Source organism: Manis javanica, chromosome 5 (genome assembly GCF_040802235.1).
Source record: "Manis javanica isolate MJ-LG chromosome 5, MJ_LKY, whole genome shotgun sequence".
Taxonomy (NCBI): Eukaryota; Metazoa; Chordata; class Mammalia; order Pholidota; family Manidae; genus Manis; species Manis javanica.
The window spans coordinates 139,932,054-139,959,491 of NC_133160.1; the positions used below are offsets into that span (position 1 = coordinate 139,932,054).

Consider the following 27,438-nt stretch of genomic DNA (forward strand, 5'->3'; position numbering starts at 1 on the left):
GATGTTTTCCAGCCATGTGGTTTGCAACTTTCAATATTAAAAGTTTCAACCTATGCAGAATAAACTCTGTTTTGAGAGGATTTTTTCCAGCCATGAAAATAAAGAAAATGACAGAAGGGTAAGCATTTGATTCCTTCAATGTTAACTAATACCACTTCCAGAAGAAACCCAGGGGAAAGTGTGACACACCTTGTCTTTCCTGATACTTTCAGTCTCTTCCACGTCTCCAAGTCGGCTTCTGTTATTTTGGAGACCCTGACAAAGCTTGGAGCCTTGCAGTGAGAGGCAAGGCTGCCCTGAATCCTCCGCTGCGCCAGGTCATCCTTGTACATATCCGGCACCTTTCTGAGTCCCTCTTCTGCAGCTTCACTCTCCCAAGCCCGCATAACACAGGTCACTGTTGGCTTCACCTCTTCTGTTTGGCCCTGCCTTCTGTCAGTTTGATTCCAGGCCCCCACATCATCGGAAAAAATCAGGTTCAAGGAAGGGAAGCAGACAGAATGTCAAGCATGGAAATTCAGAGGCTGAGGACAGAATGAAACGATAGAGGCACCTTTCCCTTTCTCAAAAAATATGGAAACGATTGGAGCCTTGATTACTTTCATCTATATTACCCTTTTGACACTGTAATGAGACAGAGGTTTTCCACCAGATGACAGTGTCTCGTTTAGTTTAGAAAGAGAAGCCAGGACTCACTGAAAGACTTAAGAATGGTAATGAGATTTCAGTTTGACAGTAATGATGCCCAATTCCCACACTAGTCAAGTTACTATAATGAATTCAAGTTTTCTGATTGAATCCCTGAGCCCTTCTGGAATGTCTTTTACTATACCAGCAAAATGTTAGTAATGAGCTCTGCATGATCCAAATTCTAGGATTAGTTTTGAGATAGCTGGAATGTTGTTCACATATTAAACATCTCAACCATAAACCCACAACTGCCAGAAAGAACATTTAAGCCAATTCTGAACAGCAAGTCTTGATTTTCAAACTCAGTCTCTGCTTCCTGACGTTAGTTAGGTTTGGCTACTGTAAACTTCAAGAACAGCAACAAAACAACAAAATCCTCTTTACCTGGATCTAGAGACTGAATACCCATTTGTTTCTTGTGTTAATAACTATTCACCTTTACTGATGCCAGAACTGTTATTTTCAACTATTTTCCTAAGAAGTGAATTTTGGATGGTTAATGTTGACAATATTTTAATTAAAATCAAAGCAGTGGCATCTATATATGCATAAACATTCTATCATATTAAAAGCCGACTTCTAAATATTCTTTTTGAGATAGGAAAGCTAAAACATACATAAACAGGACTATTTATTTGTTTTTAAATATATCATCCAAGCAAGAAAACCAAGAGGTATTCTTTTGTTACCTGGATGACTTGGTGTATTTGCAGAGCCTATGCAAACAGGAAGGCTACAAAGTTTTCTATTGACTTTTAGTTTGAGGCAGGGGTTCCAGGAAGGGAGGCTCCTTTTTCTCCATCAGTTCAGTGATGTTTTCTGGAGAGGTCATGAACTGTCCCTAAACTCAGAGTCAGGTGACAACAGACAAATGAAGCTGGAAATACTGGGAATCAAAATGGCTGATCTCCATCAATAGGCCTTGATGTGAGTCAGTTGCCCAGAGATCTTTGTTTCACATGCAACAACTGATCGTTCCCACAAGGCCCCCCTAGAATGGTTTGTTACAAGGCATATGAATGAGAACTGGAAGACCATGGCCTCCTGAAGCTATCATGTGCCCTGTAAAAGCAACTGTGCCAGGTCTTCTGTGTTCTAATCCTTGTCCTACATTCAAGGATCTTTCATGTGTTTGGTATCTGGTACTTACTAAAAATACAAACAAAAACAAAAAACACTAACTACTCCACTGAGCTCAATGACTGTGTCCAGAGAGCCATTTCAAGTGTGTAAAACAGAGTTGGGATATTTACATTCTTAATTCAATAGACTTATTCGCCTCTTAAGTGATAGGTTAAAAAATGGCAAGTAATGAAGAAGCAAACTCTACCTGATCTTGATTTAAGGAAAAAAAATAGAAGAATGATCAAAAGTGAAATATAGCAAGCTGACATGTTAAATGAAATCATATCCCTCTTCAGATAAAAATTACTGGCCAAATCCCAATTCACTACAGTTGTCCTTTTCCAAATTAAGAGAATGGGAGAAAAGTTGGGAGAAGAAAACTCATTTAAAAACAATTGCCATGACAGAACAAATAGAAGTATCTTATGTTTGAGAATTTTTCTGTGAGAAACAGCCATCATCAAATGTCTAGGTAATCTTGTTGTGTGAGGTTCATTTTTTCCCTTTCCAATATCTACACAGAGCTAATAAGAGAGAAGAGCTTAAAGCTATGAAATAACTGGTTTCCACCTTCTATGAATGGACTGGAACAGCCTTAAGAGGTGGCTGTCCCCTGACAGTCAATGGCACATGTCTGTGCTGGTAAAGCCAATCTATGACACGAGCATCCATAGGTGGGGATAGGTCCTGACACAGCACATGTGCACACTGGAACTCAAAATTTATTTGGTGAGTTCAGCCCTACTAGGGACATTGCCATTCCACTCTCCGCCATTGCCTTGAGGGAGATTGGATAGAGAGTTCCACTTCAAAGTAAATCACCATTACCAATTATTTGTAATTGGGGCAGGAAAGAGGAATGGGAGGCTATGATACATCATCTTCAGTTAATTATGTTCTCTCTCTCTCTTCAAACACACACACACAGAGTGCACACCTTTCATGTTCTATAGTTTTCTTTTCTGAGATTCCCTTTGAGAGCTGTTTGCTACTATCTGGTTCCTCTACTGCTTTTCTTCGGTAGGGCCCATAGAGGATTTGATTCAGTGGCACTGTTGGCCTGGCCTGGTTCATCCTTGCTCTCCTTGCAGCGAAGTCATCTTTCTCAAGATCAGGCAGTCGACATGCAACTTCATCTTCTGACTCGGAATCTTTGCCATGCTGGTGGGTCAGGAAAGGGTTTTCTTTGCGGAGGATAATATCACGAACAGCTTCTTTCTTATCACTTACTTGCTTTTGACTGATAGAGCAGAATTAAAAGGAACTCCACATATGATCAGACAAAAAACATTTTTAAGCCCCCATCTCCAGACAGACAACTCTGTTGTTAGTAAAAGGTCTTCTCAACCTTGTTAGTTTTGATGACAACCATTTACCATTTTAGTCCAGAGTTGCAGCACAGTTAGGGCTTTAAAAACCTTGAATTTAGCCAGCTACTAGCAACAATAAAAATTCATTTAATTTGCAGGGCCCCATCAGCATCAGAAAGGCAGGATCCTAAATGGCTCTGGAAGTGACAATCCAAATTCTTTTCATGAAGTTGGGAACAGCAAGAGTCTTTTTGTTGTTCTTTTTCCTTTAGCAGATAAGTGATGTACCCAATAGGCACTCAATTTGTTTTTGAATGCCAGGGGAAAAATTGGGGCCACTAAGAAGCTGATCTGGGGGAAAGTTCAATGAATGCAGTTATGCAACACCAAACCTTGCATGTGTCAGATTACAAAGTGTAAGGAAGGTCTTTCTGCAGAACTGAGCTACCTGAAACATCTGGAATAGTTTATGCCCATTCACAGGATGGACCCAAGGCACAAAAGTGTATCTTGCCCCTTACCCTCCCATCATCAACCCTTGCTTCCATCTTCTATCCATGACTCTATCTCCTGGCTCTTCTTTGTCGTATGCTAGATGTCAAGTACATTGTGGTAAGACATTTTGCCCAAATGGCTTAAAAACTGTGACTCAGGCAATTTCTATTTTCAAAAGAGATTTCAAAGACCCCAAACTTTAAGTTTCTAAAGGAATGCAGGTTAATGGTGGACTATCAGGACTTCTTTGCTTTGCTTTTTGTTTTTGTTGGGGTAGACAAGGTGGGAATATAACGTGTGGGCATCACATGAGCTCAGCCAGGCTACAAATGTCCCTGGGGTATTTCTTTTTAGGCTATCTGGTATTCATGTAAACTCCTCTCCCTCTAGTCATAAGGTTAGCCTTGCTTCTAAATAATAACAAAATATTAAAACTTTTAAAAAATCGTTAAAAAAATTATCTTCTCAGTTTGTAAAGAAAAGTAAATAAAATACCTTTATTTCTAAAGAAAGTTTACCAACTTTGTATCCAGTTTTTTGAGGGAGGATGAAAAGCAAATTCTTCATCCTCAAAGGACCACTCAACTCAGCAATGAAGATGGGAGGGATTAGCTTGGCTAAGAGCAGAGTGAGCAATACTGTGCACTCCGGTCGGCCAGGAGGTAATTTGCCCAGCCACTCTGACCTGTGCCGCTCTAGACGAGGCCATCATCTTGAAACGCCAGCAGGCCCTCCCTCCACCTGCCTTTAGGACTCAAATCACCATCAGTCATGCCCACAAAACAACTTCTCCTGCTGACCACTGTTCTTAAAACAATTTTACAACACACAATTTGAGGTGGTTGTTGACGCTCTGCTCCCTGAGTAAATTTATTTTTTAAAATATGAAATCCTGCCTTTTGAGCTGCACGCCCAGGCCCTCAGTGTCCTGCCTGGCCACTCCTGGACTGGGCTCACAGTCCTCCCTGTCTCCTTAAGGCAATGTGTTTGGCAAGTACCAAATGTGTTGGCTGACTGTGGCCATAAAGAATGGTCAGAGGGAAACGACAAGCCGTTGAATTCATCTCTTCAAGGAGGCATTATTTAAAAAGCACATTGGTGAAGACAAAGAAGGTGGGAAATGGTTACTGAGCACACACTATGTGCTAGAATTCTTTCTAAGTGTTAATTTATTTAACCTTAGTATTAGCCCTGCAATGTTGGTGTTATTAGCACCCACCTCTTATCAGGCAGAAACTCAGATTAGGTTAAGAAATCTGCCCAAGGTCAAAGTGCCAGCATTTAAGTTAAAACTCAAACTCAGGCAGTCTGGCTTCAGAGATCCCATTCTTAACTCCTATACTATTCATTAAAAAAAGGGCCAGGCCAGTAACAGTCCTGGAAGCAGAGCATTATACAAAAAATAAGACATTATCATTACTATGGAAGTAGGAGAAAGAGAAGTATTTTGGTTAAATAAAAGGATCCTGTGAAACGTGCTCAGAATGGAATTGTGATTTGCACTGCTAGTCACAGGCAGCAAAGTTCAGCCAGGATTAATGACAGCAGAATGCTAACTAATCATACCTTACAATGCTTGCATAGCACTTTACAGTTTACAAAGCTCTTTCTATCTCATTATCTCATCTCAGCTGATCTGACTCCAATATGAGAGCAGACCCTTAGCTTGAACCTCTTAAGAACAAAAAGAAGCACTCTTTCCATTTTCTGACTGGGGTTGTGAGTTTCAGACTCAGGCAGAATTCTTTGGTATAAAACATATGCATTTATGCAAATGGCCATGCCAATTTGTAATGCCAATTTGAGCAGGGAGAATTGGGTGCCTTATGCATCATGTGAGCCCAGACAGGCTACAAATGTCCCCAGGGTGTTTTTTTTTAAGGCTAAATGCCCAGCATGGCAGAACTGTTTCAAGTGCTCTGTATTTAGACATGTGGACTTAAAAAAGGTAGTGGTGGAAAGGGGAAAAGAAAGCTTTCTGTATCATTGGCCACTTAAAGCCACTGCCTGCCCACTTGTAAAACAGTCACAGTGACTGGTTTTCTGCCAGTGGCTTGAATTCTGTGAATTCAGAGTTTCAAGTCAGACTTAGAAAAAAAAATGACATAAATTCTGGGCTGTCAATGTTGGCCACGAAGTAATAAACAGTAAGTAAAGGCAGATATGCAGGGTTCTGTTCACAGGTGTTCAGTTATCAAAATATTCAAATGATTTTTTATAATGTGCTGTTCTTTGTCCCTTAAAGGACCTTAAGGTTAGTCTATGGAGAAGCTTCAGTATATTCTACTTTATTTTTCAGTAATTATAATACTGTGAGCACCTAGTATATTCCATACACCTTAACTTTCATGATGACCCTGCAAGATAGGAATTATGCACTTTGCAGAGGAGAATGTAGAGGTTTCTAGTTCTAGTCATCTGAACTTAAGTAAATTAAGTATATTTAAGGGGCAGACCCAGGCTTCCTGGCTTCACATTCATGGGGAGGTTTGACACTTATGTTTTTCTCAAGTCATTTCTAGGCAAGTTACTTTGGGAGAAGGGGTGACCCTGTGGGCACAGCTCACTGTCTCACGTAGACAGGATACAGTTCAACGTGAAGTGAGAAATGCCAAGCCCTGCATCCCACCTGGCAACTCTGTCCAGCACATGTCAACCAAGTAAGGCTATCTTTGTAGGAAAGATTATGGGCTTGAAGCAGGTAAGGGGGAAGAAAAAGTTCTTGTTTCAAAGTTTCCAAGACGTATATATTTCAAAGTGACTGAGGTAATGGTTTAAACTAAGGAAGAGCTGGCATTTTCTTTCACCCCCTTTTACTTGGCAACACAGAAGCAACCCACTCAGATTGGCAGTCAGCTTGTTCTATTGAAAGAAACTGGGCTCTCCAGAAAAGCCTGTTAGGCCTCCTGGGAATGTCCCGTGCAACACCAGACTTCTCTGTGTTCACCCAGTGTCCAAACAGGGCAGCTGTATCGAGTCACAAAGGTTCATGCAAGTTATGTGTTTCCCTGGTCCCTGATCTCCCAGGATCTGTTGAGCAACAATCAGTTATACAGGCATCTGGTAAGGAGGGATGGAGAGGAATACGTATCTGGCACTTAGCTGCATCTGCTCTTCCTCTAAAGATTTCAAAAATGTCTGGTGTTCCTTGGAGGTTTTTTTCCCCCTCTGTAATTAATTACCATGTGGTCGAGGAGATCCACAGACTAGCAGAAAATACTGAGTGCTGAAACATATGAAAGCAATTAGGAAAGAAGTACAATCACGTGAAACCTATAATTCAGTTTAAAAAAAAAAAGTTTACTTCTCCAATGGGAAACACCAAGTAAGAGAACTCAAATCTCCATGGCATTTTAATTCAGGGGAAGTGAATCTTGGTTCTTATTTTATCCTCTTAAAAACAGAAATCCTGGCTTCTTTGGCAGAGCCTCATATTTTGGGGTAATTAAGCTAACTTAATCATAAACTAAAATAGAAGAAAGAGTGGGTTACATACTTTTTACTTCAATGGTAACTCTCATAAATGTTAAACTCCACACATTTATTAAGCAGTCCTACTTTCTGTCCCTTGATGTTAAGATACCTCCTAGTATATTGCTGACAGAAAACTTGGATGTCTAGGCTTCTAAACACACGTGAAAATGGAATAACATGTGCCTTTGCTTTTTTTATAGGTTGTGTTAAAATAATACAAGGAGGTGCTTGAAAATACTTGGGAAAGAACAGCAGGGAAGAGTCTACAGAGGGAAAGCCCTGTTCTTCGGCTCCACGCCTCTTCTTTTGCCCATGCCTCCATACTCTCCCCCATCCCTACAAACACAGACTTCCCCAGCTGAGAAATGGGCTACAGGAAGTATCACAAGCCTCTTGATGGATTCAAAGATGTTGTGGCCAGAATTCATCTGGATGGCAAAGTCAGGAGACTGAGGTTAAAATGTTTTAAGAGACATCGGCACAGTTAAATAATTTATATCCTTATTTTCCAGACCCCAGGAATCCTTTTCTTCTTCATGATATGCCTTTCATTCCAGTTAAACTACTTTCTGCCACATTCAAAGCAGGATCTCAAATGTTAATAAACTCAGAGTGACTCTCCACTGTGCTGGGGGCTGCAAAAAGTAAGTGACCAAAACAGACATGCCAGGCTATGGACAGTAGGTATAAAACCTTTATGAGAGACCTAGCAGTTGAAAAATCTAAAATGAATTAGAGATATCTGGAGCAGCTGTGTCACATTACTATTGGGGACATTTTCTGGGAGTATGCATAATTTTCTTGAACCCAATTTTAAATGTGAAATCAGAAGATCTAAGGTGTGATGACACTAACTGACCTGCTAATTTCTGCTTAATACAGCTGACTTGGATGAAATACGTAAAAATGAGGCCAGATAACAGAAACTAGGGACTGGAGCAAAAATTACCACATAAATCTAATATATATCAATCAGAATTATATTTGTAAACCAATCATGATTCTAGGTTTATACACAGAATGAGAGTTGTCATAGAAAATTTCAATGTTTTATTAAAAAAATAAACCTCCCGGCTATGGAAGTTGCTACTCAGTACCCTCATGAAATTCCAGGTTTTGCCGGTTTTTCTGTAAATTACCACGATTCCTGGGTGTGCTGACTTAGCTTAATGTAGCTCCTACCCACCTCTCCTTCTCTTTTCGGTATTCTAAAGATGTTATGGAGATTTCTCAAAAAATTAAAAATAGAACTACGATATGATCAGCAACCCCACTCATAAGTATTTATCCAAAAGAAATCAAACCAGGATCCCAAAGAGGTATTAGCCCTTCTTTGTTCACTGCAGCCTTATTCACAATAGCCAAGATGTGGAAATGACCTACATGTTCATCAGTGGATGAATAAATAAAGAAAAGGTGGTATATATGTATAATGGAATATTATTCAGCCTTTAAAAAAAGGAAATTCTGCAACATGGCTGAACCTTGAGGACATTAGGCTAAGTGAAATAATAAAGTCACAGAAGGAGAAATGCTACATGATTTCCTCTTACAAGAAGTACTTAAGAGTCAAATACACATAATCAAAGAGTGCTGGTGGTCACCAGGGCCTGGAAAAGGGGAAATGGGAAGTTGTTTATCACCATAGAGCTTCCACTTAGCAGGATGAGTAACTCTGGACAAATGGTGTAGAATGCTGTATCCATGGTGAACAATACTGGGCTGTACAGTTAAAAATTTGTTCAGAGGGGAGATCTCATGCTAACTCTTCTTACCATGAGAATTTTTTTTAAGAAAAGGAAAAAACATGGCAAAGGATATGAGACAATTTATGGAAGAAGAAACCTAAGTAGCCAATATATATGATATGATATTCAACCATATTAGTAATCATGGAAAAATCAATTTTTAAAAATGAGATTTTTTTTTTAACCAAGCACAGTAGCCATTTTTGAAAACGAAAATAAAGCCAGAAAAAATGGTAACCAAAGATGATGGTGTGTTTGGAAAATTTAAGCTACCTCACAGATGTGATAGAATCACAGACGCGATAGAATGAAGGATATTAAGACTAAGTTATTTATAAATTAATACTCTTACCTGTCTCCCTGATTACCTAGTCTCACAGGGCCCTAGATTTGAAGACAGAAGCAGGAAGAGCCTGAAAACTGGTACATGGTAAGAGGATACTATTCATTTTTATATTTTCAGCATCGGGCCTGTCCTCTGATACAAGTAGGTACTCAAGCGATGTTGAAAAAATATGTGTCTGACAAGGTCTCTGAGCCAAAATTCAAAGAATATCTGGATTTGTTTCTGGTTTTAAGATTCTGTGACATTACTTTTCATTGCCTCAGAAATCCAGATCGCTGCTTGTAGCACAAACCCAACTTTATGTTAGAGTTGTCTAGAAGCACCGACGTGCTTAGGAGAAACACACTTGTCTGTGTGATACAACAGAAAGGGAGGAAGCACATTTGTCAACACAAAGCTACTCTAGGATTTTTTTTTTTTTGGTCAGTACAAGCTACTGTAGGATTAAATCCACATAAACCAATGCCGGAACCTTCATTTGAGACCTAGCTCACAGCAATAAGCACATATGGAATTATACAGAGAAAAGAAAAATGTCCTGCTAAATGTGTGGGGGACAGATGTAGCACTGTGGTCACAACATCTGAATCTGGTCACGAGGTCAGTGGTAATCAGCTCTGAGATTGGCAAATTACTTACTATCCCTGAGCCTCAGTTTACTCTTCTTGAAAATGGGTATGCCACCTACCTTTTAGGAATACATGGAACAGAAGTGGCAAAAGATTTTCAGTTGTCAAATCATTATGAATTTCAGTTTCTCAAATAAATTTTGGTCTCACTAGAATGAGTTAGGATCTTTGTGATTATTATTTGAGAAAAATTAACTTGCTTCTCAAAACACTACATAAAATGGCAGAACTACAGTTTTATGTATCTTTGCTGAAGGTCTCGATCTCACATGTCACATGGAGCTATCAGGACTGCACACTAGTACTTTTGTTACAATTATGAGAAGTAATTACTCCATTCTTTGTTTCTGAATCAACGTGCTTTAGAAAAGGAGTCAAATAAACCCAATGTTACTCACAATTCCCTTGGGATGAAGAAAGTAAGTAGATTTTTCAAAGGCACTATAATGTGTAAAGTAAGATAGGAGCCATTTAGGAGTGGGGTGGAAATTAACAAGCCACAAACAATTTAAAAGTACATACTTCCCTGGGACAGGGTCTGATCAAGCAGCACGAAACTCACTTTTCACCTCCATTAAAAATAACCAAGTACGTAGCAGACACATGCCCTAGGGCAAAGGCTCTTAGCTGTTTCTATTTGGTTTGAGTAGGGAACAGTGATGCGATAGGAAAAGCAGGAAGTGGGATAAAAAGATGGAAACTCCAACGTGCCAGACAGATCGCAAACCCCCAGACATGCACACAGCCAGCCAGGCCAGCCCTGGGCTTGCAGAGCTAACCTGGCAAAGCGCTGTGCTGCTGGCATGACCTTGATTCCAGCTTGCTCTAGCCTTCTGCGCTTTTGGATTTCAACAGCAGCTTTCTCTTCAGACTTGGGAGCTGGTGCCACTGCAGCTCCCTCTGGGGGAGGCTGCTCCTTACCACAGCGCGTGGGTAATTCTAACCCACCATCAGAAGGCGGCCCACCAGGATCCATGCTGCTGACTGAGTCCTCTTCACAAAGAGACCCCGCTTCACTTCCCTCTTCCTCTATTGTCTCAGGATAGCTAGTGAGTTGGACAATACGGTTTACCAAGCTAACAGGCTGGACCAGGGAGCAAACCACTTGTCACCTCCTGGTCATTCTGATATTACTTTCTGATTAAAAAGAAGTCATAGCATGCAATATGACTCTGGAATGGGAACAAAATTAAATACAGCCATTTGTTAATTAATTTAATGCATTATAATCTCAGCATTGATTATGAGCTATTTCAAAGTTGATAGTGAAAGGCAAAAACCTTTTCTGCTGGAAAGGTAAAATTCATGTTTTATTCCATAATTCAACCTTATAATAAGATGTTTACTCAATGGAAAATCATAGCTGATAAAGGTAGACATAAATAACCATGCAATGACCAGGGTGGTTTTGCTGAAAGGATTAGGCTAGACTGTAGGTTTCTTTTATTGGACTATATAGTTCTTGAATTCAGGCATGGACTCTATCTTATTTACTGTTGTGTCCCCAATACCGAAAGGATAGTACTTAGCACATAGTAGATGCTCAATAAGTACTTGCTGACTACCAAAACATAATCAGAGATGAGGAAAACACTGCCTGTTTTTGCAAAGAAACAGGTAGTCCAGTGTATCTTTCACTTATTATAAGTTTCTATGTGTGATTCTGCAGCATGCTCCATACAGCCCTTACGTACTTGAGTTTTAGATTAAAAAAAAGTCTTTTTGATAAAGATAATTCTTTCTGCACCTAATCTGACAGGAGTGAGAGTCAGGCAGCCTCCACAGGAGGAAATGGATGTGATCTGTTCTTGATGTCTTGTCAATGGAACTGGTTGCAGAAATCTGCTCATGAGACAAGTATTTGTTGAATACCTACTGTGTGCCAGGCACTGCTCTCAGTGCCCTCATGAAGCTGATATTCTGTAATCACAATCTCTCTCCTAAGATCTGTTCTGACCATCTTCATTTGAAGTCTTACATCAAAGGGCAGCACGGTTGTTTGAGCTCATTGCTGTCTAGGAGCGGCAGTTCCCACACCACCAGCGCTTGAGCCAGGATGCGAGCAGCGTCGCTCAGGCCTTACCTGAAGGGCCTCTCCCCGCCCAAGGGGGTGGTGGCTGTACTCCAGCTCTTCCGGTATTCCTCTCGCTCTGCTTTCTTCTTTCTCAGAGGAGCCGGGACATAGGCGGTCTGATTACTTTTGTTCGGGAGGTACTGGTTAAAAGGCACTGCTGATTTCGGCTCGCCGTGAGAAGTCCGCCTTGCCGACATGTCATCCTTCTTCACATCTGGCAGCTTCCGATGTGGCAAGTCAGACTCAGAGTCACTTCCTCTCCCTGGGGAAGAGAAGGTGGGTGCTGAAAATGTGTGCTGGGCTAGTAGAAAAGGTCCAACGGCAAGTATGCAGCATCAGGCATTTGGTGAAACCTGTGCATTCCAGGGACTCCTTCCTTAAATTACTCCCTTAAGAAATCTAAAGTATCAATCTAAATTCGACTACTCTGGGAAAAGATCTCAACTCTAATCAGGGAAAAAAATCAAATTAAAAAAAATGGTAAGCTTAACTGTATCTGAGAATTACGATTAGCAACACATGTGCAGTGGAATGATAACCTGCTGAGATTCTGCAACTCTCAAAAGAAAAAACACAAGTCCCCAATGGAGTTTTTACTGAGCCTCTGTTGTTACATGTCTTACCCTGTGCTAGGTATTCTGACAGTTAAGAATTATAAAGGATTTTTGTCTTTGACATACCTTTAACCAACCCATGGAACACCTGGAGAGTATTAGTTATAATCAAGGACCACAAATGTGTAAGAACAATAGGAATTCAGAAAAGTGGCCAATTTGGCTTATACCAAGGGTTTGCCTTCCAGGAAGTAGTTTAAGTTATAATAAAGGCATATCCCTCTACAATGGAGCCCCTCCTGGTACTCATAGCTGGAGGCAATCTTCTCTTCCCATGAACTCTATGGCCCAATCTATTCTTCTGGCATATTACATTTTGTACCTCATATTTTGAGAACAAGGGCCTTATATTCACAGTACTTATCACAGTGACTGCACACAGTGGGCATTCTCAAATTATCTGATGAATAAAGAAATAAATTGATTTGGCTAAAAGTGTGTTAGACAATGCAAAGGAATTCAGTACTGCCAACATCAATCTTTTGTTGGGCAATCACCTCAGTAATTATAGTGTGTTCTTGTTTCCTGAGTCTCATCTCACTAGATTTATAAGATCTATTAGAGTGAAGTTGTCATTCAAACAAACACTACTATTATAAGCAGCCATCATTCATATGCTGGTTGAAACTCTTAATCAATTGAGAGCATTATGAATAGATTATTCAAAATTCTTGACAGCAAATAGAAATTAACCTATTTACATCTGTGAAAAGAGCCTTAAATTGAATCAAGAGATGGGGTAGCCTCGCAGAGTGGGCAATGGACAGGGTAGTAAGTCAGATCCACTTCATTTTGAGCTCTGCCACTCACTAGCTATGAGACTCTGCATTTGTTACTTCACCACTTTAAGCCTCAGTTTTCCAATCTGTGAGGATAATAACACACCTACTGCACAGGGCTATTGGGAGATTATGTGAAACTATTGGTACAGTACTTGGCATAGAGTAAGCATTTAATAAATTCAGAATACTCTTTAGGTCAGAATAGTTCTGGATCTGTCATGAATGAGCTGTGGGCTCTTAGGCTTGTCTTTAACACACTTGACTGTCCTTTTCTGTCAAAATAGGAATGCAATGATTTGCCCTGCTGATTAAATGATTTAATGGCTTTTAGAAGACTGTAGAAGTTAAAAGCATTGACCATAAACAAGTTGATCATTGTTGCAGATGAAAATATGCAGTTTATGAATTATTCATGCCATTTGGCTTTCAGTCTCCCTTCTGAAGTTTTGACCATTTCGTTACTTGCTAGTGTTTGATTCACAATTTAGCTTCCTTCGCACCCTGAGTCTTTCATCAGGTTTACCTGTCTAGGTCTCCCAGTGAAATGATTAGAACCTCTTGTGACTTGCTTTATGAACAAACACTAATACTACCTCACCTAACCTAACTTTTCCCTATTTGCTATTATTCCCATTTTATAGAGATGGAAACATAGGCTTAGGCCAAAAAAGCCTTTTCTCCATAGCTAGTAACAGCTTGGGTCTTCAATTTCTATTCTTTAGACTCCAGCCCAAAGTTCCTTCCTTATAGCACATTTCTCTTAGAAAAGTGTCCTCTGCTTAGAGCATCTGGGCTAGGGGAAGCACATTACATTGTTGAATAAATGAATGAAAGAAAATGATTCTTCAATCAACTAGGAAGACTTAGTAATGGATTAGAGTTGTCTCAATTATCTCAATTCTGAAACCATATACTCTATTAGCCTTAATTATACACAATATCTAAAAACATATAATGTATGTTATCTATATATAATGTACCACAATATACTATACATGAAATATAGATATATAATATATATAAATATGTATATCTATAATATACTGAAGATCACCAAATAGGTCACTTGGCACAAAAATGGATCACTCATTTTACCTCTAATTACTCTTTGATGAGTATCTTTGATAGATAGCTCAAAAAAAGTTACTTTGCAAATGCCCTGAGGCAGAGTGGCTTAGTTGAAAAAAGGGTAGCTTTCTGGACTAAGAACAGGGTCTAATTTCAGCTCGACCATCTACTAGCTGTGTGACTGTGAAATTTAAACCCTCTACCTCAGGGTCCTCATCGGAAACATGCAGATGATAACACAGCTCCCCCAGTTGCTGTGAGGATTGAATGAGATGACATAAAACACCCATAAAGTGGCTGGCATGGTATACCCTCAGTAAATGTCAGAACTCTTCATATCTAAAGCCAGGACTTAAAAAGATTTTGACTTTACTTTATCCTGAAAACATGGAAGTATACTCAGGTGGTTTCTCTAAGCCCAAAGTTAGAAAACTGCAATGTAGCAAATGATGCTGATATTATTTCACCGAAGTCTGATCCTTCCCTTCCACTGGGCTACTTTGCTCTCCTTTCCCATTTTAGGTATTTTCCTTTTTTAAAAGGTGTCTTTGCCTTATACACTCTCAACACTTTGCTTTTTAGTCTTCCTCTCACACTTCAAGTTCTCTCATTCCTTATTTCTCTCCCTTAACTCATCTTTTATATAAAAGATAAAAATATTTACTTAACAAAATGCATCATATTTATAAAATACGTTCTTAATTTTAAAAGCACCCAAGTGGAAGATTTCATCTTTCCTCTTCAGTGAAGCCCATTGGTAGCCTCAGAAGCAATGTTAAAGAAGGTGAGGGAGGTACTGGCACCTACCTAGCAAGGTGGATGAGCTAAACTGACCCTGGGGACCCCACAGCATCCCTGCTGGGTAGCTCCAGTGTCCAACCCATAGATTGTGGCACTCTTCTGAATGTGCTTTATGATTGTCCCTATTGAATGGGTCGGTGGGCCTCAATAATAATAAAAGGAAAGTTCTTCATATTGACCCAATATGGAGTTGGAGAAGTTCATGGTAAAACTTTCCCTAATTGATTGTGAGTCTTAAGGAAACACATTTTCAAGATTTAAAAAAAAAAGCTCTTCTAAATTTGAAAGTGTTTATTAGGACTAGCAATCTTCTTGATTAGCATCATTGAAAAAATTCCATAAACTCTAATGAAATATAACCTCTATTTGGATAAAATTATACTACATTTCTTTGGCAGATACAAAAATGTATTGTTTTTCTTTAAAAACCTCATTAGATCTTGATTAGTTTACAAGAACATAAGCCTGAAGGTATCAGGCTGAGTGGTGAAATCTGTGTATAAGATGCTCTTTCATGGGTGGTATTTTGTGAAGCTCTATTTCATGTTATTCTTTACATGGAGAAAACATTTATGAAAAGACTCTAGCTTATCACTCTTAATTGCTGCAAACTAAATTGTGTCTCAGCACATATTAGTACAATATTAGTAATTATCATCTCAAATCCCTTCAAGATGTGGCTCATTATCAACTCAACCCCTCCAAGAAAAATTAAATGAGAGAATAAATAAAAGATCTACATTACCAGTTATAAGAAATGAGGATGAAGAAAGCAATAATTTTTAAAGCAATCAAAATAATATGGATGAAATAGTTGTTTTATAAAAGAAAATCTACCTTTTGGTTACGGTAAGGCTCAATTAGATCATGTCCTTGGTATTGTAACTTCTAATATTGTGGGTGGTATTTAAGATGTCATATAAAATTTTAGAAATATTTTTCAAACCACTCACAATGCACCATGGAATTCTTTGGGAGTCACACACTTTGTGGCCCAAGACTAATTTATTTGTTGGAAAGTTTAAATACTAAACAAAAGCATTAGTCAGTCATTCTAGAATTTAAAAAACTTATTAGGCAAACAGAAAGAAATGTGGGCAAATTAAGTGTAAGAGTATAAGCTTTGGCTTCACACTTCCTGAGACCAACACTGTTACCCTACTTATTGACAGCAGCTTTTGTCACCTCATATGTAAGGATGATTACTTAACCTCTTTAAGGACCAACTTTAAAATACAGATAAGAGGGAGTGTCTCACAGCCCTGTGGGAGAACTAAGTGAGATACTATGTGAGTATCTCATAATCTGTGCTGAGGACTAAATGAGATACTAGGTGTTAATTAAGTCAGGACTCAGGCACGTTAAATACCCAAGTATTTCAGTAACATAGAATTTTATAGCTGACAGGGATATTTTAGCTATAAAAGAGATACTTTTCATCTCAGAGAGAAGGACTGTCTCTAGAAATATCAGCATCAGTCAAGCAACACATTAAAATAAAAGAAATAAAAAATGCCCCATCATACTTAGTGTCCTCCAATTTAAACATGCAGAACGAAGCCATGTTCTCTTCTTACAAGTAACAACGGTGCAAGATAAGTAAGGTATACAACTTCTGGAAAATATGCATTAAATTTGTATCAGGTTGCATGACCATACATTTTTTTTTCTAGGGATAGATGGGTGGGCCTGTAATCATTCCTTACAGGTGATATAAAATCCATGAGATTTAAATCAAACCAAGCCTCAGTACAAAGAGGCAGTGTGGGTTGCGCACCCTGCACTAATGACTGCCTGTGTGGCCCTAGTCAACAGTCAGGTATCATAAGCATTATGCCCAAACCATGCCGGTTCAAGCTTCCCAGGCTTCAAGACGTCCACAAATATGTGTAGTGCATTTCCAGTTTGCTGGAAATTGATCCATTTTCACTTACACAGGGTAGTACTAAAACATATCCTTTCCTCCTACTTGGAGCATATAAACCTTTGGCACACTTTATGAGCTAATGATCTGCACAGCGTTTTGATTCACTGAGACCATGGGAAGAATGAGGTAACAGATTTTGCAATAGAAGGCATGCTCACTGAGGCAATGTTGAAACAAACTGCTGGCAAAGGCAACCAAAATTCTAAGGACCATGAAAAGCAACATTAAAAGTCCTTTCCTCTACTAGTTTAGAGTTACCAGCTTCCAGCAAGGTGGGTATGGAGTCTGCCTTCCCAGTGCGAATCCCCTTGCTGGTGACAAGTGGCTCTTGTTAATGTTTAATTCTAAGACATGTAGTTTCTTAAGGATCCAACCTACCATCGCTGCTTCCCCTGAGGACAACATCTGGCGAAGGTGTCTGCCGGGAACGGGAGCCAAAGGAATCCAGGCTGTCGAAAGAATCATCTCTGCCGTGTCGAGGGGGAGACAGGGAATCGCTGCGCTCCGAATCCCAGCAGTCGATGTAGCCACTGTCTCGGATGCTACGTTTAGGACTCTCAATGTCATCAGTCTCCTGTGCAAAAGGAAAAGATTACAGACATTACAGCAACAGAGAGCCCACACCGTCAGGAAAACTGGTTTCCAGTGGTCTCTGAAGAAATCCTGCAGACAACATCAATATGGAAAAGTTATGGTCATGATTACCATCTACAAGTCAGTGTTTCATTCTTCAACCAACCCTGCCTGCTGCAACTTTCCCAATCAGAAAACCTTGCACATTTAAAAACAAAACAAAACAAAACAAAAAACCCCCAGGTAACTCTTACTCCACAAGAGTTAGACTAAAAAAAAAGTCTAAGGAATTAAGAGCAAAAGATCATTAAGTTTGGACTCACAAGAATACAGGGACAGACAAAGGCAAAAATGACAAACTAAAACCCTAACCTTGACCCATCTTTCGGAATCCATAACTGCATGTCTGTCCTGGGACTGAGCCCCTAGTTTCGCAGTGCCAATTGCTCCTGTTTATAGTATCTGGCAAATGCACCCAGCATTTGTTTTTGACACAGAATTAGCTCAGTAAAATCCTGGAGCAGCATGCTTCCATCTCCTGCTACTTTGAAGGGAAATTCCTGCTCTGAAAGGGAGCTGTCTTTCTGAGGCAAAAAGTTAAGGGAAAAAAAAAAAAGAAATGAAAAATATGCAAAATGCTTTTCCTGATGCCTCAGAAGAATCCAGGCATGCTCTCGCTCTCGGCCACCTCTTGGCGCTAGGGGAGCTGAAAGCACTTGTGGCTGACCCACACGTTCAGTGCAGTGAGAACAATGGCTGTCTTTGACAGCCTGTGATTATAAATTCTTTCCAGCGCAAGCAGCACATACTAAAACACTGAAACGCCAGCAGAAGAAAGGTCAGTCACAGCCATCCTCACCCTCGTATTATAATAAAAGCCTTGTTCCCACTAGTGTCTTAGCAGTAATTACAACAGTCCAGGCTGACGAAAACAAAAATAACTCTGCTCAAAGATAAACCCCAATTTAATCTCCCCCAGACTGCCGCTTAAAATTAGGGCATGGATGATATTGGCAGAGGAGCATGTTCTCATCTGCAAAGACTGGAATGTCACACTGCAGATTTCCTGGGATGCTCAGGAAGGTCCCCTCCACATTCCCCATAGAAAGGAAAAATAAATATTCTCCGTGTTAGCAATTTTGGAAACTGTCTAAACCGACAAAAATGCCCACAGCAGCCAAAGCCTTTGTAGGAAGCGCCTTTGCCGGCTGCTTCTATCAATTATGTCCAGATCCTCTGACACACTTCCCAGTGGGATACACTTTGAGGGTATGTGGCAGCTGCAATTCACAAGGCGCACACAGGTTTTGCACCAAGAGAAGGAGTGGGAGAGAGGAGAAGGGAAGGGTTGAGAGGAGCGCTGTGCAGCCTCCACCCCAAGGACCTGATTAGTGCACCTGAAGAATAGATTGTCAAATAGCCTAGGTGAGGACAGCTGACATGACCCTCCAGAGGAAGGCAGATTCCAGTTAGTTACGGAAATTAAGTTAGTTTACTTGTAGGTCAAATGTTAACTGAACTGGGACTTGAACAAAAGCCAGGCCCAACTAGCTAGAAAAGGAAGAGCTCATGACTAACTGATAAGTATAGATCTAAATTGGATAGTTTTGTATGCTTAATTTCTTTAGAAATGAAAATAATTATCTTGGATTATTTATTCTAAGCATAGGCCAAATGGCTAAAATAATTGAAAGACACTCAGATCAAAGACTCACTATGTGTTTAGGGCTATGCTTTATGCTCTTTGTACATTATACATTTAATCGTCATGACCCCCAATGATGCGATTAGCATTGTTCCCATTTTGTAGAAGGAAAAAAAAGAATCAGAGAGGTTAAATAACTTGACAGGTCACATGGCAAGCAGGAAAGCTGAGTCAGACACAGGACTCAGTTTCCAAATCCCAAATGGTAAAAGTTGACAACGTTTTGATCAGTTTTGTTGCAGTTATAGCTGCCATTGTCAGCATCACCTCTTCCAACTACTGGACACTTACTGCCTTCTCACCCTGTGAATGATGCTAACCTGAATACTGTCCCTTTGCTGCTTATGCTTAAATCCCCAAACTATAAATATTGCAAAAGAGAGGCAGTTTAGGGTAGGTTAAGAGCACAGTCTTAGAAGTGCAACTGACTGAGTTTCAATGCTGGCTCTACCCCTTGTAGGCAAGTTACTTCACCTTGCCCAATCTCAGTTCCATCTGTAAAATGGAGGTAATAACATCTATCTCACAGGATTGCTGGGAGGGCTAAACATGTTAATATATGGGTAGTGTTCAGAAAAATACCCGACACAGAAGTGCTTAAACAGTGCTTGCTATGGTTATTGTTACTCCTGTGTATTAAATTGGGTATGTAAATGTCAATATATAAATCACATAAAATTTATAAATGTAGTGAAGGACATGGCTTGTATATACACTGATACTCTTCTATCTCCTTTTCCATTTATATCCCTCAACTAGATGCCTTGGGCCCAATTTCCCATCAGGGAGGGCGGACCCACAAAGCTGGACCACTCATCACATCTAGAAATGACACAGTTTTATAAGCTGTTTGGCACAGCACTACACAACTGGATTTCAATAAAAGAATATTAGAAAGACTCCCAAAAGGCCCAAATGTCTTTCCCACCCTTACCCTACAGACCACAGGAGGACAGAAAGGAAAAAGGAGAAAGTCAACATGCTTCTTGGAGCTTCAGCTGCTTTCTCACAGCTCGTCATGGGAAAGAAAAACAGAAAGGCCATTCTGTTCATGACTGTGTAGAAAGCCAAGAATAAAACCAAGGATCAAGTGAGAGCTGGAAGTTGAACAGCATGGCCAGTTTGAAAAGTGAAAAATAGGCCACCCATGGTCATCCCTGGCCTAGCTGGTCCTTGGAACCTCAGGGTGAAGCCGGAGGCTGCTGCTTCGACCAGAAATAAAGATGTGGACATCAGCTGGACGAATAATTTTACTGAATGACATCAAGTCACCTAAGGGGAAGTTTTTCTGGGAAAGCAGAAGACAGAAACCAACACACAGGCTAGCACAGTCTACATTCTCCTTTCCCGGGCTCCGGTTATGTTGTCTGTGGTTTTCATCTAGGAGCCCAGGGGCATTCTATCTTCTAGAGATCACTTCAGGGAAGGGAGATAAGACTCAAATCTGTCCACTGTGCTAACTGCTAGTTGTTCTAATAAAAGTGTGTTAATTAATGGGGTGAGAACTACCAGCTTCCACCACACTTTTTGGATTATTTCACTCATCGGTCCTCTTCTCATCCCCCTTTGTCAGAGATAATGAGAACCAGCTAAGGGTGGTAGATGACTTATGGTATCTGAGAAACCCCAGATGCCTCTGTTTTACCACTCAATGTTTTCTGCTTCCTTTGTGACTTATAAGGTGGCTAAATCCTATTTGGGAGTGATTTAGGGTTCCATTTTTTGAGTTTGATGACCCTTGTCCACCCACCACATTCTAGTTGGGGAAGCTATTCATTCCACAGGCATTTACTGAGCATACTCTATGTGTCAGGCACTGTCCTAGTGCTGGGGCACACCATTCTACAAAATCCATAAACACCCTGTCGTCATGGGCCTTATGTTAGTAGGGAAGACAAAAACAGAAAAACAATACTAAGTTCGGTGATAGGTATCATGAAAAAATAAGGCAATTTATGGAAAGAGAAGTTGATGGCGGTTGCTATTTCAGGCAGAGGTCTGTGCTTGCCCATCATGCTCTCCCTTATTTATCCCCTTCTTCTGGTTAACACTCCCTATCTCCTGAAGCAGTAGCAGCTTGGCCAATCACTGTAGCCCTTGCCCCTGGTCACAGTGACTGGTTCAGGAATAGGACCCATACTTGGCCAGAGTACACCCTGTGGAATTTCACAGCTGGGGCCAGGGAGAAGAATTCCCTTGCCTTTCTGGGCAAGGAGCTAGAAGCAGATAATCCCAGGGGTGCTTTTGACCATGTACCCTGCAATAAGGGAATGTTTGTCTGTGGAAGGAGAAAGTTTAAGGAGATAGGAAGCAATAAGAGAACACAGACAAGTGAAGAAACCTAGACTGTTGACTTTCCAGTTCCATTCCTGAGAACTCTAGGGTCACCCTAGTCCACAGTTCTCCTTTCAATCTCAGTATTCTCACAGTAATTCCTCTTTATTCAGTGTAAGTGTCCTCTCCTTGGGAGACCTACTCTGATATCCAGGCTCCGTGAAAGGCTGTTGTCACTATGCTTTCAGAGATCTTTTTTGTGCATACCAAAAGTGGCCTACTACAAAAAACCTACTAGGTATCAGATACTTATGTTAATGGATCTATATGTGTTACTTAACAAGTTGCACAGTAGTTGATGACTTTCATGCACATTTCTCCTACTAAAAAAATGAAAAGAACAAATTTCTGGCTAGCCTCCTTTGCAAAAGAAAAAAATTTAACTTCAAATTTTTTCAGCCTGTAACTATGCAGAAGAGATTCTAGTTGTCCCTCAATATCTGTTCTGCATTTTTTCTCCAGTGAAAATACAGTTGGTAGCTGAAATAAAGTCTACTTTTCCCAAGTCCTTCCTTGCAGTGAGGTGGGGATGTGTGACCGTGTTTAGTAATAGGATGTGAGTGGAGGTGTAGTGTCTGACTTCTAGAAGTGTTTTTATAGGGAAGGCATAAGCCCTTCTTCCCTTCACCCCTACTTTCTCCTGACTCAAATTCAGACTAAAGCTTGAGCAGCTCTCTTGGCCCAGCCAGTGGGAAACCATGGGTTGAGGATGGTGGAGCAAAAAGACAGGAGGAGCTGGGGTCCCTAATGATCACTAGCCCTGGACTGCTCATGTCCAGACTTCATTTGGGTACATTTAAAATAAAATCCTATCTAGTTTAATCCAGTATTTGAGTTTTCTGCATTTCCCAACTGAAGCCAGTCCTACCTGTTAAAATGAAATAATGTGCATCCTAGATCAGCTAATATTTCCATGTGTTGGGTTGATCTGTGAAGTTCAGGCCAATTCCTCTCTATGTAGAGATAAGGGAATGCCGCTGTCATGCCTTGCCCAGGGATACTAACTATTCCCTCCTGTGCTGTGACACTGTTTATGTTCACTAAAAAGGTAATGGCTGTTAACAACAACAGGTCATTTGAAGGAAACTGAAGTAGTAGAGCTGTCTCCACAAAAAGGGAAGCTAGGCAAGTGGAAGAAACTAATACCTGCTCAGGCTATAGGGGAGCTGGACTAGTGGTAAGAAATAACAATGATGAGAATAACAGATTCCCAGAGAATGCAGCGGGAGATCTGTGAGGCAGAACTTTTAAATAGTCTTAAAACAATGACCCGTCTATCATTATTCAAGTCCCAATTTAATATGAAAAAATTAACATGTAAATTTCCCAAATTTACAAATTGCTTTGTACCTTCTCTAAGGAGAGAATTAGATGAAAAATTGAAGAGCTATGGATAAGAAGCGAAGTGTTTGATTGAGTGGGTGTGTTTATTTTCTTTTTAAAGGAATTTAGTTTAAAGGACTTTGTTTATATGTGTGATGTCCAATATGAAAACTCTGCCCATTTGTAAAATATGTGAGCCAGACTGGCTCTAGCCAAACGCAGGGAATTACTAGGACTATTAGCTTTAATTTAAGGAAAGAAGAATAAATTATCAGAAAGTTGGAGCAAATTCTTGCTTTTGGTATTAAAAGAAAAATTGTGAAGCATGGAAATGTCTCTCAATGAGGTCTCCTTAAGTGGATTTAGTTTGCATGTTAGAGAAATGAGAAGAGCAAGGCCTTAAATATTTGCACTGCAATATGGGCCTTATCCCAACTCCATGGATGCTGCGGATGAGACTCACCTATTCACTAAGACTGGTTAGGTGGGGCTGCCCCAGGGTAATGCTACCTCCTAACACCTTGGACAAGCTTGTGTAATGCTGAAAAAGGAACACACCGGCAGGCACACAGAAAACATACCACGATTCCTCTGACAAATTCCCACCTTAGGTGAGTCTTCCCGTTATCAAATAAAGTTTTGAATATAAAAGATGTTTTCCAAATTTCCAGGTCATTCAACTAAAATGGCCATGAAATGTACATCTCAGAATAGAATGCTTCTAACTTGTCAGAGCATGTCCAGGATGGATGCCCAGGCAAGCATTTGGCTAACACTACCTCACCCACAAGAAGGCCCTGACGAGTAAGCACACTGGCCTTCAGGACAAATGCAGAGCAAGGCTCCATTTCTGTATGATACTGTCCTGTTTGATTCAGGCATTCTTCCCCCAAGAAAACAAGCACCGAGCTCTTTGGCATTCAAAGTCACATACTGACAAACTGAATTTGCTGAAGGGGAGACACATTCAGGTAGGTGTGGGATGCACAAGGCAAAGATGTCATTGGGAAGACAGATGGTCATTTCCTTGAGCACATGGCATCTTTGACTGGTGCAGTTCTACCATATGAAACTGTAATGATCTTAAAAACAAGCAAATGTGTCACTTTGCCACGTTTTCTAAATTACATGGGGTAAAGAAGAAAAGCCACGTTACCTTTCTCATCTGGGCCAGCAAGCCTTCGAATTCCTTCAGGTTCAGTGTTGTACCGCTGTAGGATGCACAGCTATTAGCTGCTTTTCCCAGCCAGTAAATGGTAACTAATACCTGTGAAACAAAACCATACATGAGAGTAGGGGAAATTTCCAAGAATTACTTTTAAACTAAGGAATCAATAATGCTCCACTAACAGGAAAGCAGGAAGGAGAAACTGCAACAATGATTTACAAAAACCACCATCCATGAGACATCCATTAAATGTAATCTCATTTTAATAAGACCCCGGTGCTATACCAGTCAACACAAACATGATTCAGTAGTAAGACTCCAGTTTTAAGAAACGCTTGGTGTGAGAAAGTGATCTATAACACAGAAAGGAGAAAAAATAAATCCTCCAAGATTATTTTCATGTAATGAAGGTTTCAGAACTAAGAAGTAAAATTTTTCAGAAACTCTGGAGTCTTTACCCAGATGATCAATGAAACAGGTCGTTAATTCCTTTTGAAAGAGGTGCTTTTAAAGGCCTACAGCTTCTACTTATGGGCACAGAGGTTCTACTAAGACCAATGCCAAAAATCCCAAAAGAGTGATAAAGGTCAATTAGAGGTTCCCAGGACAAGACCAACACAATATATCTAATTAAAGTCAGGAGAAAAGAATGCAATGAAGATTACGACCTAGAGATAGCTAGCCTTGGGGTACAGTTAGAGTCCTGTTAATCTGAGATGGGAAATTTGTAGCATGGACAAGATTACTGCCAATTACACAACCTTGGATGTTTAAGATCATCTATGAATATTCAATGGTCTGAAGCTATAGCCTTAAGTGAATTTCTTTTGTCTTCCCAAAGAAACAGTCCACAAAAACAAATGCTCTCTACATTGACTTTCCCATAAAACTAAGCAGGGGTTGGCTAAAGATAAGCTCCTTAAAACTGAATTTTTAGAATCTGAAGCCTAAGGAAAAGCTAATAATATTATTTTATTTTCACATTTGGTCTTATTGCTACAACCAGGCTGGGAAGGACTTACTGTAGCTCCCTTCACTTGCTATGCCAGAAAGTGCTTTGGACAATGTGATATGTGGACATGGTTCCAGACGGCAACAGGCCCAAAATATGGTTACGTACATCGATGCTATGTATGATTCGGTTCCCTACCTCTGTGGGAAAATTTTACTTCAGGAATTCTTCAAAACTTCCAGAAAGTCTTTTTTTTAAAACTATTTGCTTATAAATAAATTTCCAGGGGATAGACAATTCCAAATTGTAGGACATTAACTAGGACCATAAAATAACTAATGTGTGCTAAGAGTATAAGGATTTGGAAAGGTATAATAGGAGAATGGAAGTTAGAGCTGTGTTGTGTTTTAGATTATGGGTTTTCTGATTTGTTTAAAATTGTATGATGAAAAATGACATATATCCCTCATTTTTTAAAGAAAGCAAAAGAAGAATGAGAATGTGAAAAAAATATCATAGCACCCTGGAAATTTTTTTAAAGAGTGGGATCACAGCAAATTTTCAATTTTATATATAGAAAGTCATTCCTTACATTCTTCAGTTTAAACTTAAAATAAAAGAGCACTAACATACTTGCTATTCAAAAATTAGATATAACTCCAGAAAGTTGATTTGGTATAGTACTAATAACAACTCAAAAGGTTAAAAGGAAAAAAAAGTTACAAAAAGTATAGGCCCATGACAGTCAACATTATTCATATTATGCTGATCTTTTCCTAAAACAATTTGCCCAACTACCTGATTTAATAATCCCACCTGTACCTACCAATGGAAAGGAACTACTGTTAGTGCTAACACGGATCATTTGGTGTTTAAGAAACCAAATTACAAACAGAACACAAGCTTTTATTTGTTTATTTCTAAAATGAGCCCTTATCCAATTAAAGAGAAAACCCCATACCAATCCATCATTTTTATTTCTATTACAGTCATTAATTATTCCATCAGAGACACATATACTTGTTTCTAAGGATTCTTTCTAGCGAGGCATATAAGAAGCATTGAACTTATGAACTAAATTTACACTTAGAAGTTAGAAGAAAAAAGTTTGAAAAGTGAAGTTAAAACACTTACATTTTTCAGCTTCCTACTATAATCAAGGTTCCTAATTAAGGAAAAGGAAAAGAAAATATGATCAGAATAGCAGTTTCTTCAGTGTGATTATCCATTTAACACCTCTAAGATGTACTTGAAGCTAACAGAATAAAATTCACAGAATATATAATTTTTAAGGTCTCTGATTAGTGATCTCAGGAACTAAATAAAATTACTTAGAAAACAAAACGTTGAAGGACAAGGTGGGATTAAATTTTCATAGTGTACCATGAAAAGATGAATATCTTTCTAACATCTGGAAAATGAAGAATTCCATTTAAAACTGGGACTGCTTATATTTGTATTCTCAAAGCTTAACTGTTAAAATTTTGCCTTGATTATAGAACACTGTCAAATCTGACTGCATTCCAAAATCTCCTTCATACAAGTATTTTCAACAAAGGTCTATAACCTTAATTAAAATAGACCTGAAAATATATGTAGAAGAGGCAATACTATCTAAATATTTGTTCTTTTCTGCTATGGACATAAATTAGTGTAGGGAACTAGCCAGAAGCAGGAAAATATGCATGTTATGTTCAAATATACACATGTGCATTCTTAAAAATGCATCAATGTTTATTCTCAAACTATAAACAAAAAAAGCTAGTTGGTGGCCCTCTCTATAAACAGTGAAACATAAAAATTTTTACAAAATTATTCCAATGTTTCCTTAATGTGTCAACAAATACTATGAAAACCACTATATTTCTTTTTTCCACAGTAATTGCCTGTGGGGTAGAGAGACTGTAATTCTATTATATAAACCAATCAAGAATTCCTTCAAGGACTTAGACCCCAGTGACTTCACTGCTGCATATTCTAACCCAAAGTACATAATTAAAAGGTGCAAAATTTTAAGTCAATTGATATTTGAGAGAATAGAAAACAATGTAGTATATACTAGGAAGATAAAACCATCAACATGGACTCGAATTGAAAGAAGCATTGGTTCAGTCTGGATATGATTAAGATAATGCTTCCATGTTCCCCCCTTTTAAAGGAAAAAAAATGATATGTCATCATCTGCTTAGATATTTGCTAGGATTTCTTTTTTTCCCCCTAATTTACAGGAAAGAAACAGATGAAAACAAAAGAATCCAGAAAAGATTTAAAATTTTAATAAAAACAAGTTAACAAAAGGG

The 27,438-nt window shown here is 39.3% G+C and overlaps 1 protein-coding gene across 34 annotated transcripts in view; it reads right to left on the reverse strand.

Moving 5' to 3' along the window:
• LIMCH1 (LIM and calponin homology domains 1) overlaps window positions 1–27,438 on the reverse strand; it is a 321,073-nt gene that overhangs the window by 59,747 nt on the left and 233,888 nt on the right. For 15 of the 34 annotated variants that reach the window (XM_073237704.1, XM_073237703.1, XM_037002566.2 and 12 more), the window contains 4 exons: window positions 26,273–26,303; window positions 24,175–24,285; window positions 17,462–17,657; window positions 11,901–12,153 (listed from right to left, as the gene is read on the reverse strand). In XM_073237704.1, coding sequence (XP_073093805.1) covers window positions 11,901–12,153; window positions 17,462–17,657; window positions 24,175–24,285; window positions 26,273–26,303 — 591 coding nt within the window. Of the gene's footprint in view, window positions 1–189; window positions 433–2,752; window positions 3,056–10,596; window positions 10,864–11,900; window positions 12,154–17,461; window positions 17,658–18,028; window positions 18,382–24,174; window positions 24,286–26,272; window positions 26,304–27,438 lie in introns of those variants that run through there. The other 19 variants (XM_073237696.1, XM_037002554.2, XM_073237698.1 and 16 more) reach the window with 8 other exon arrangements.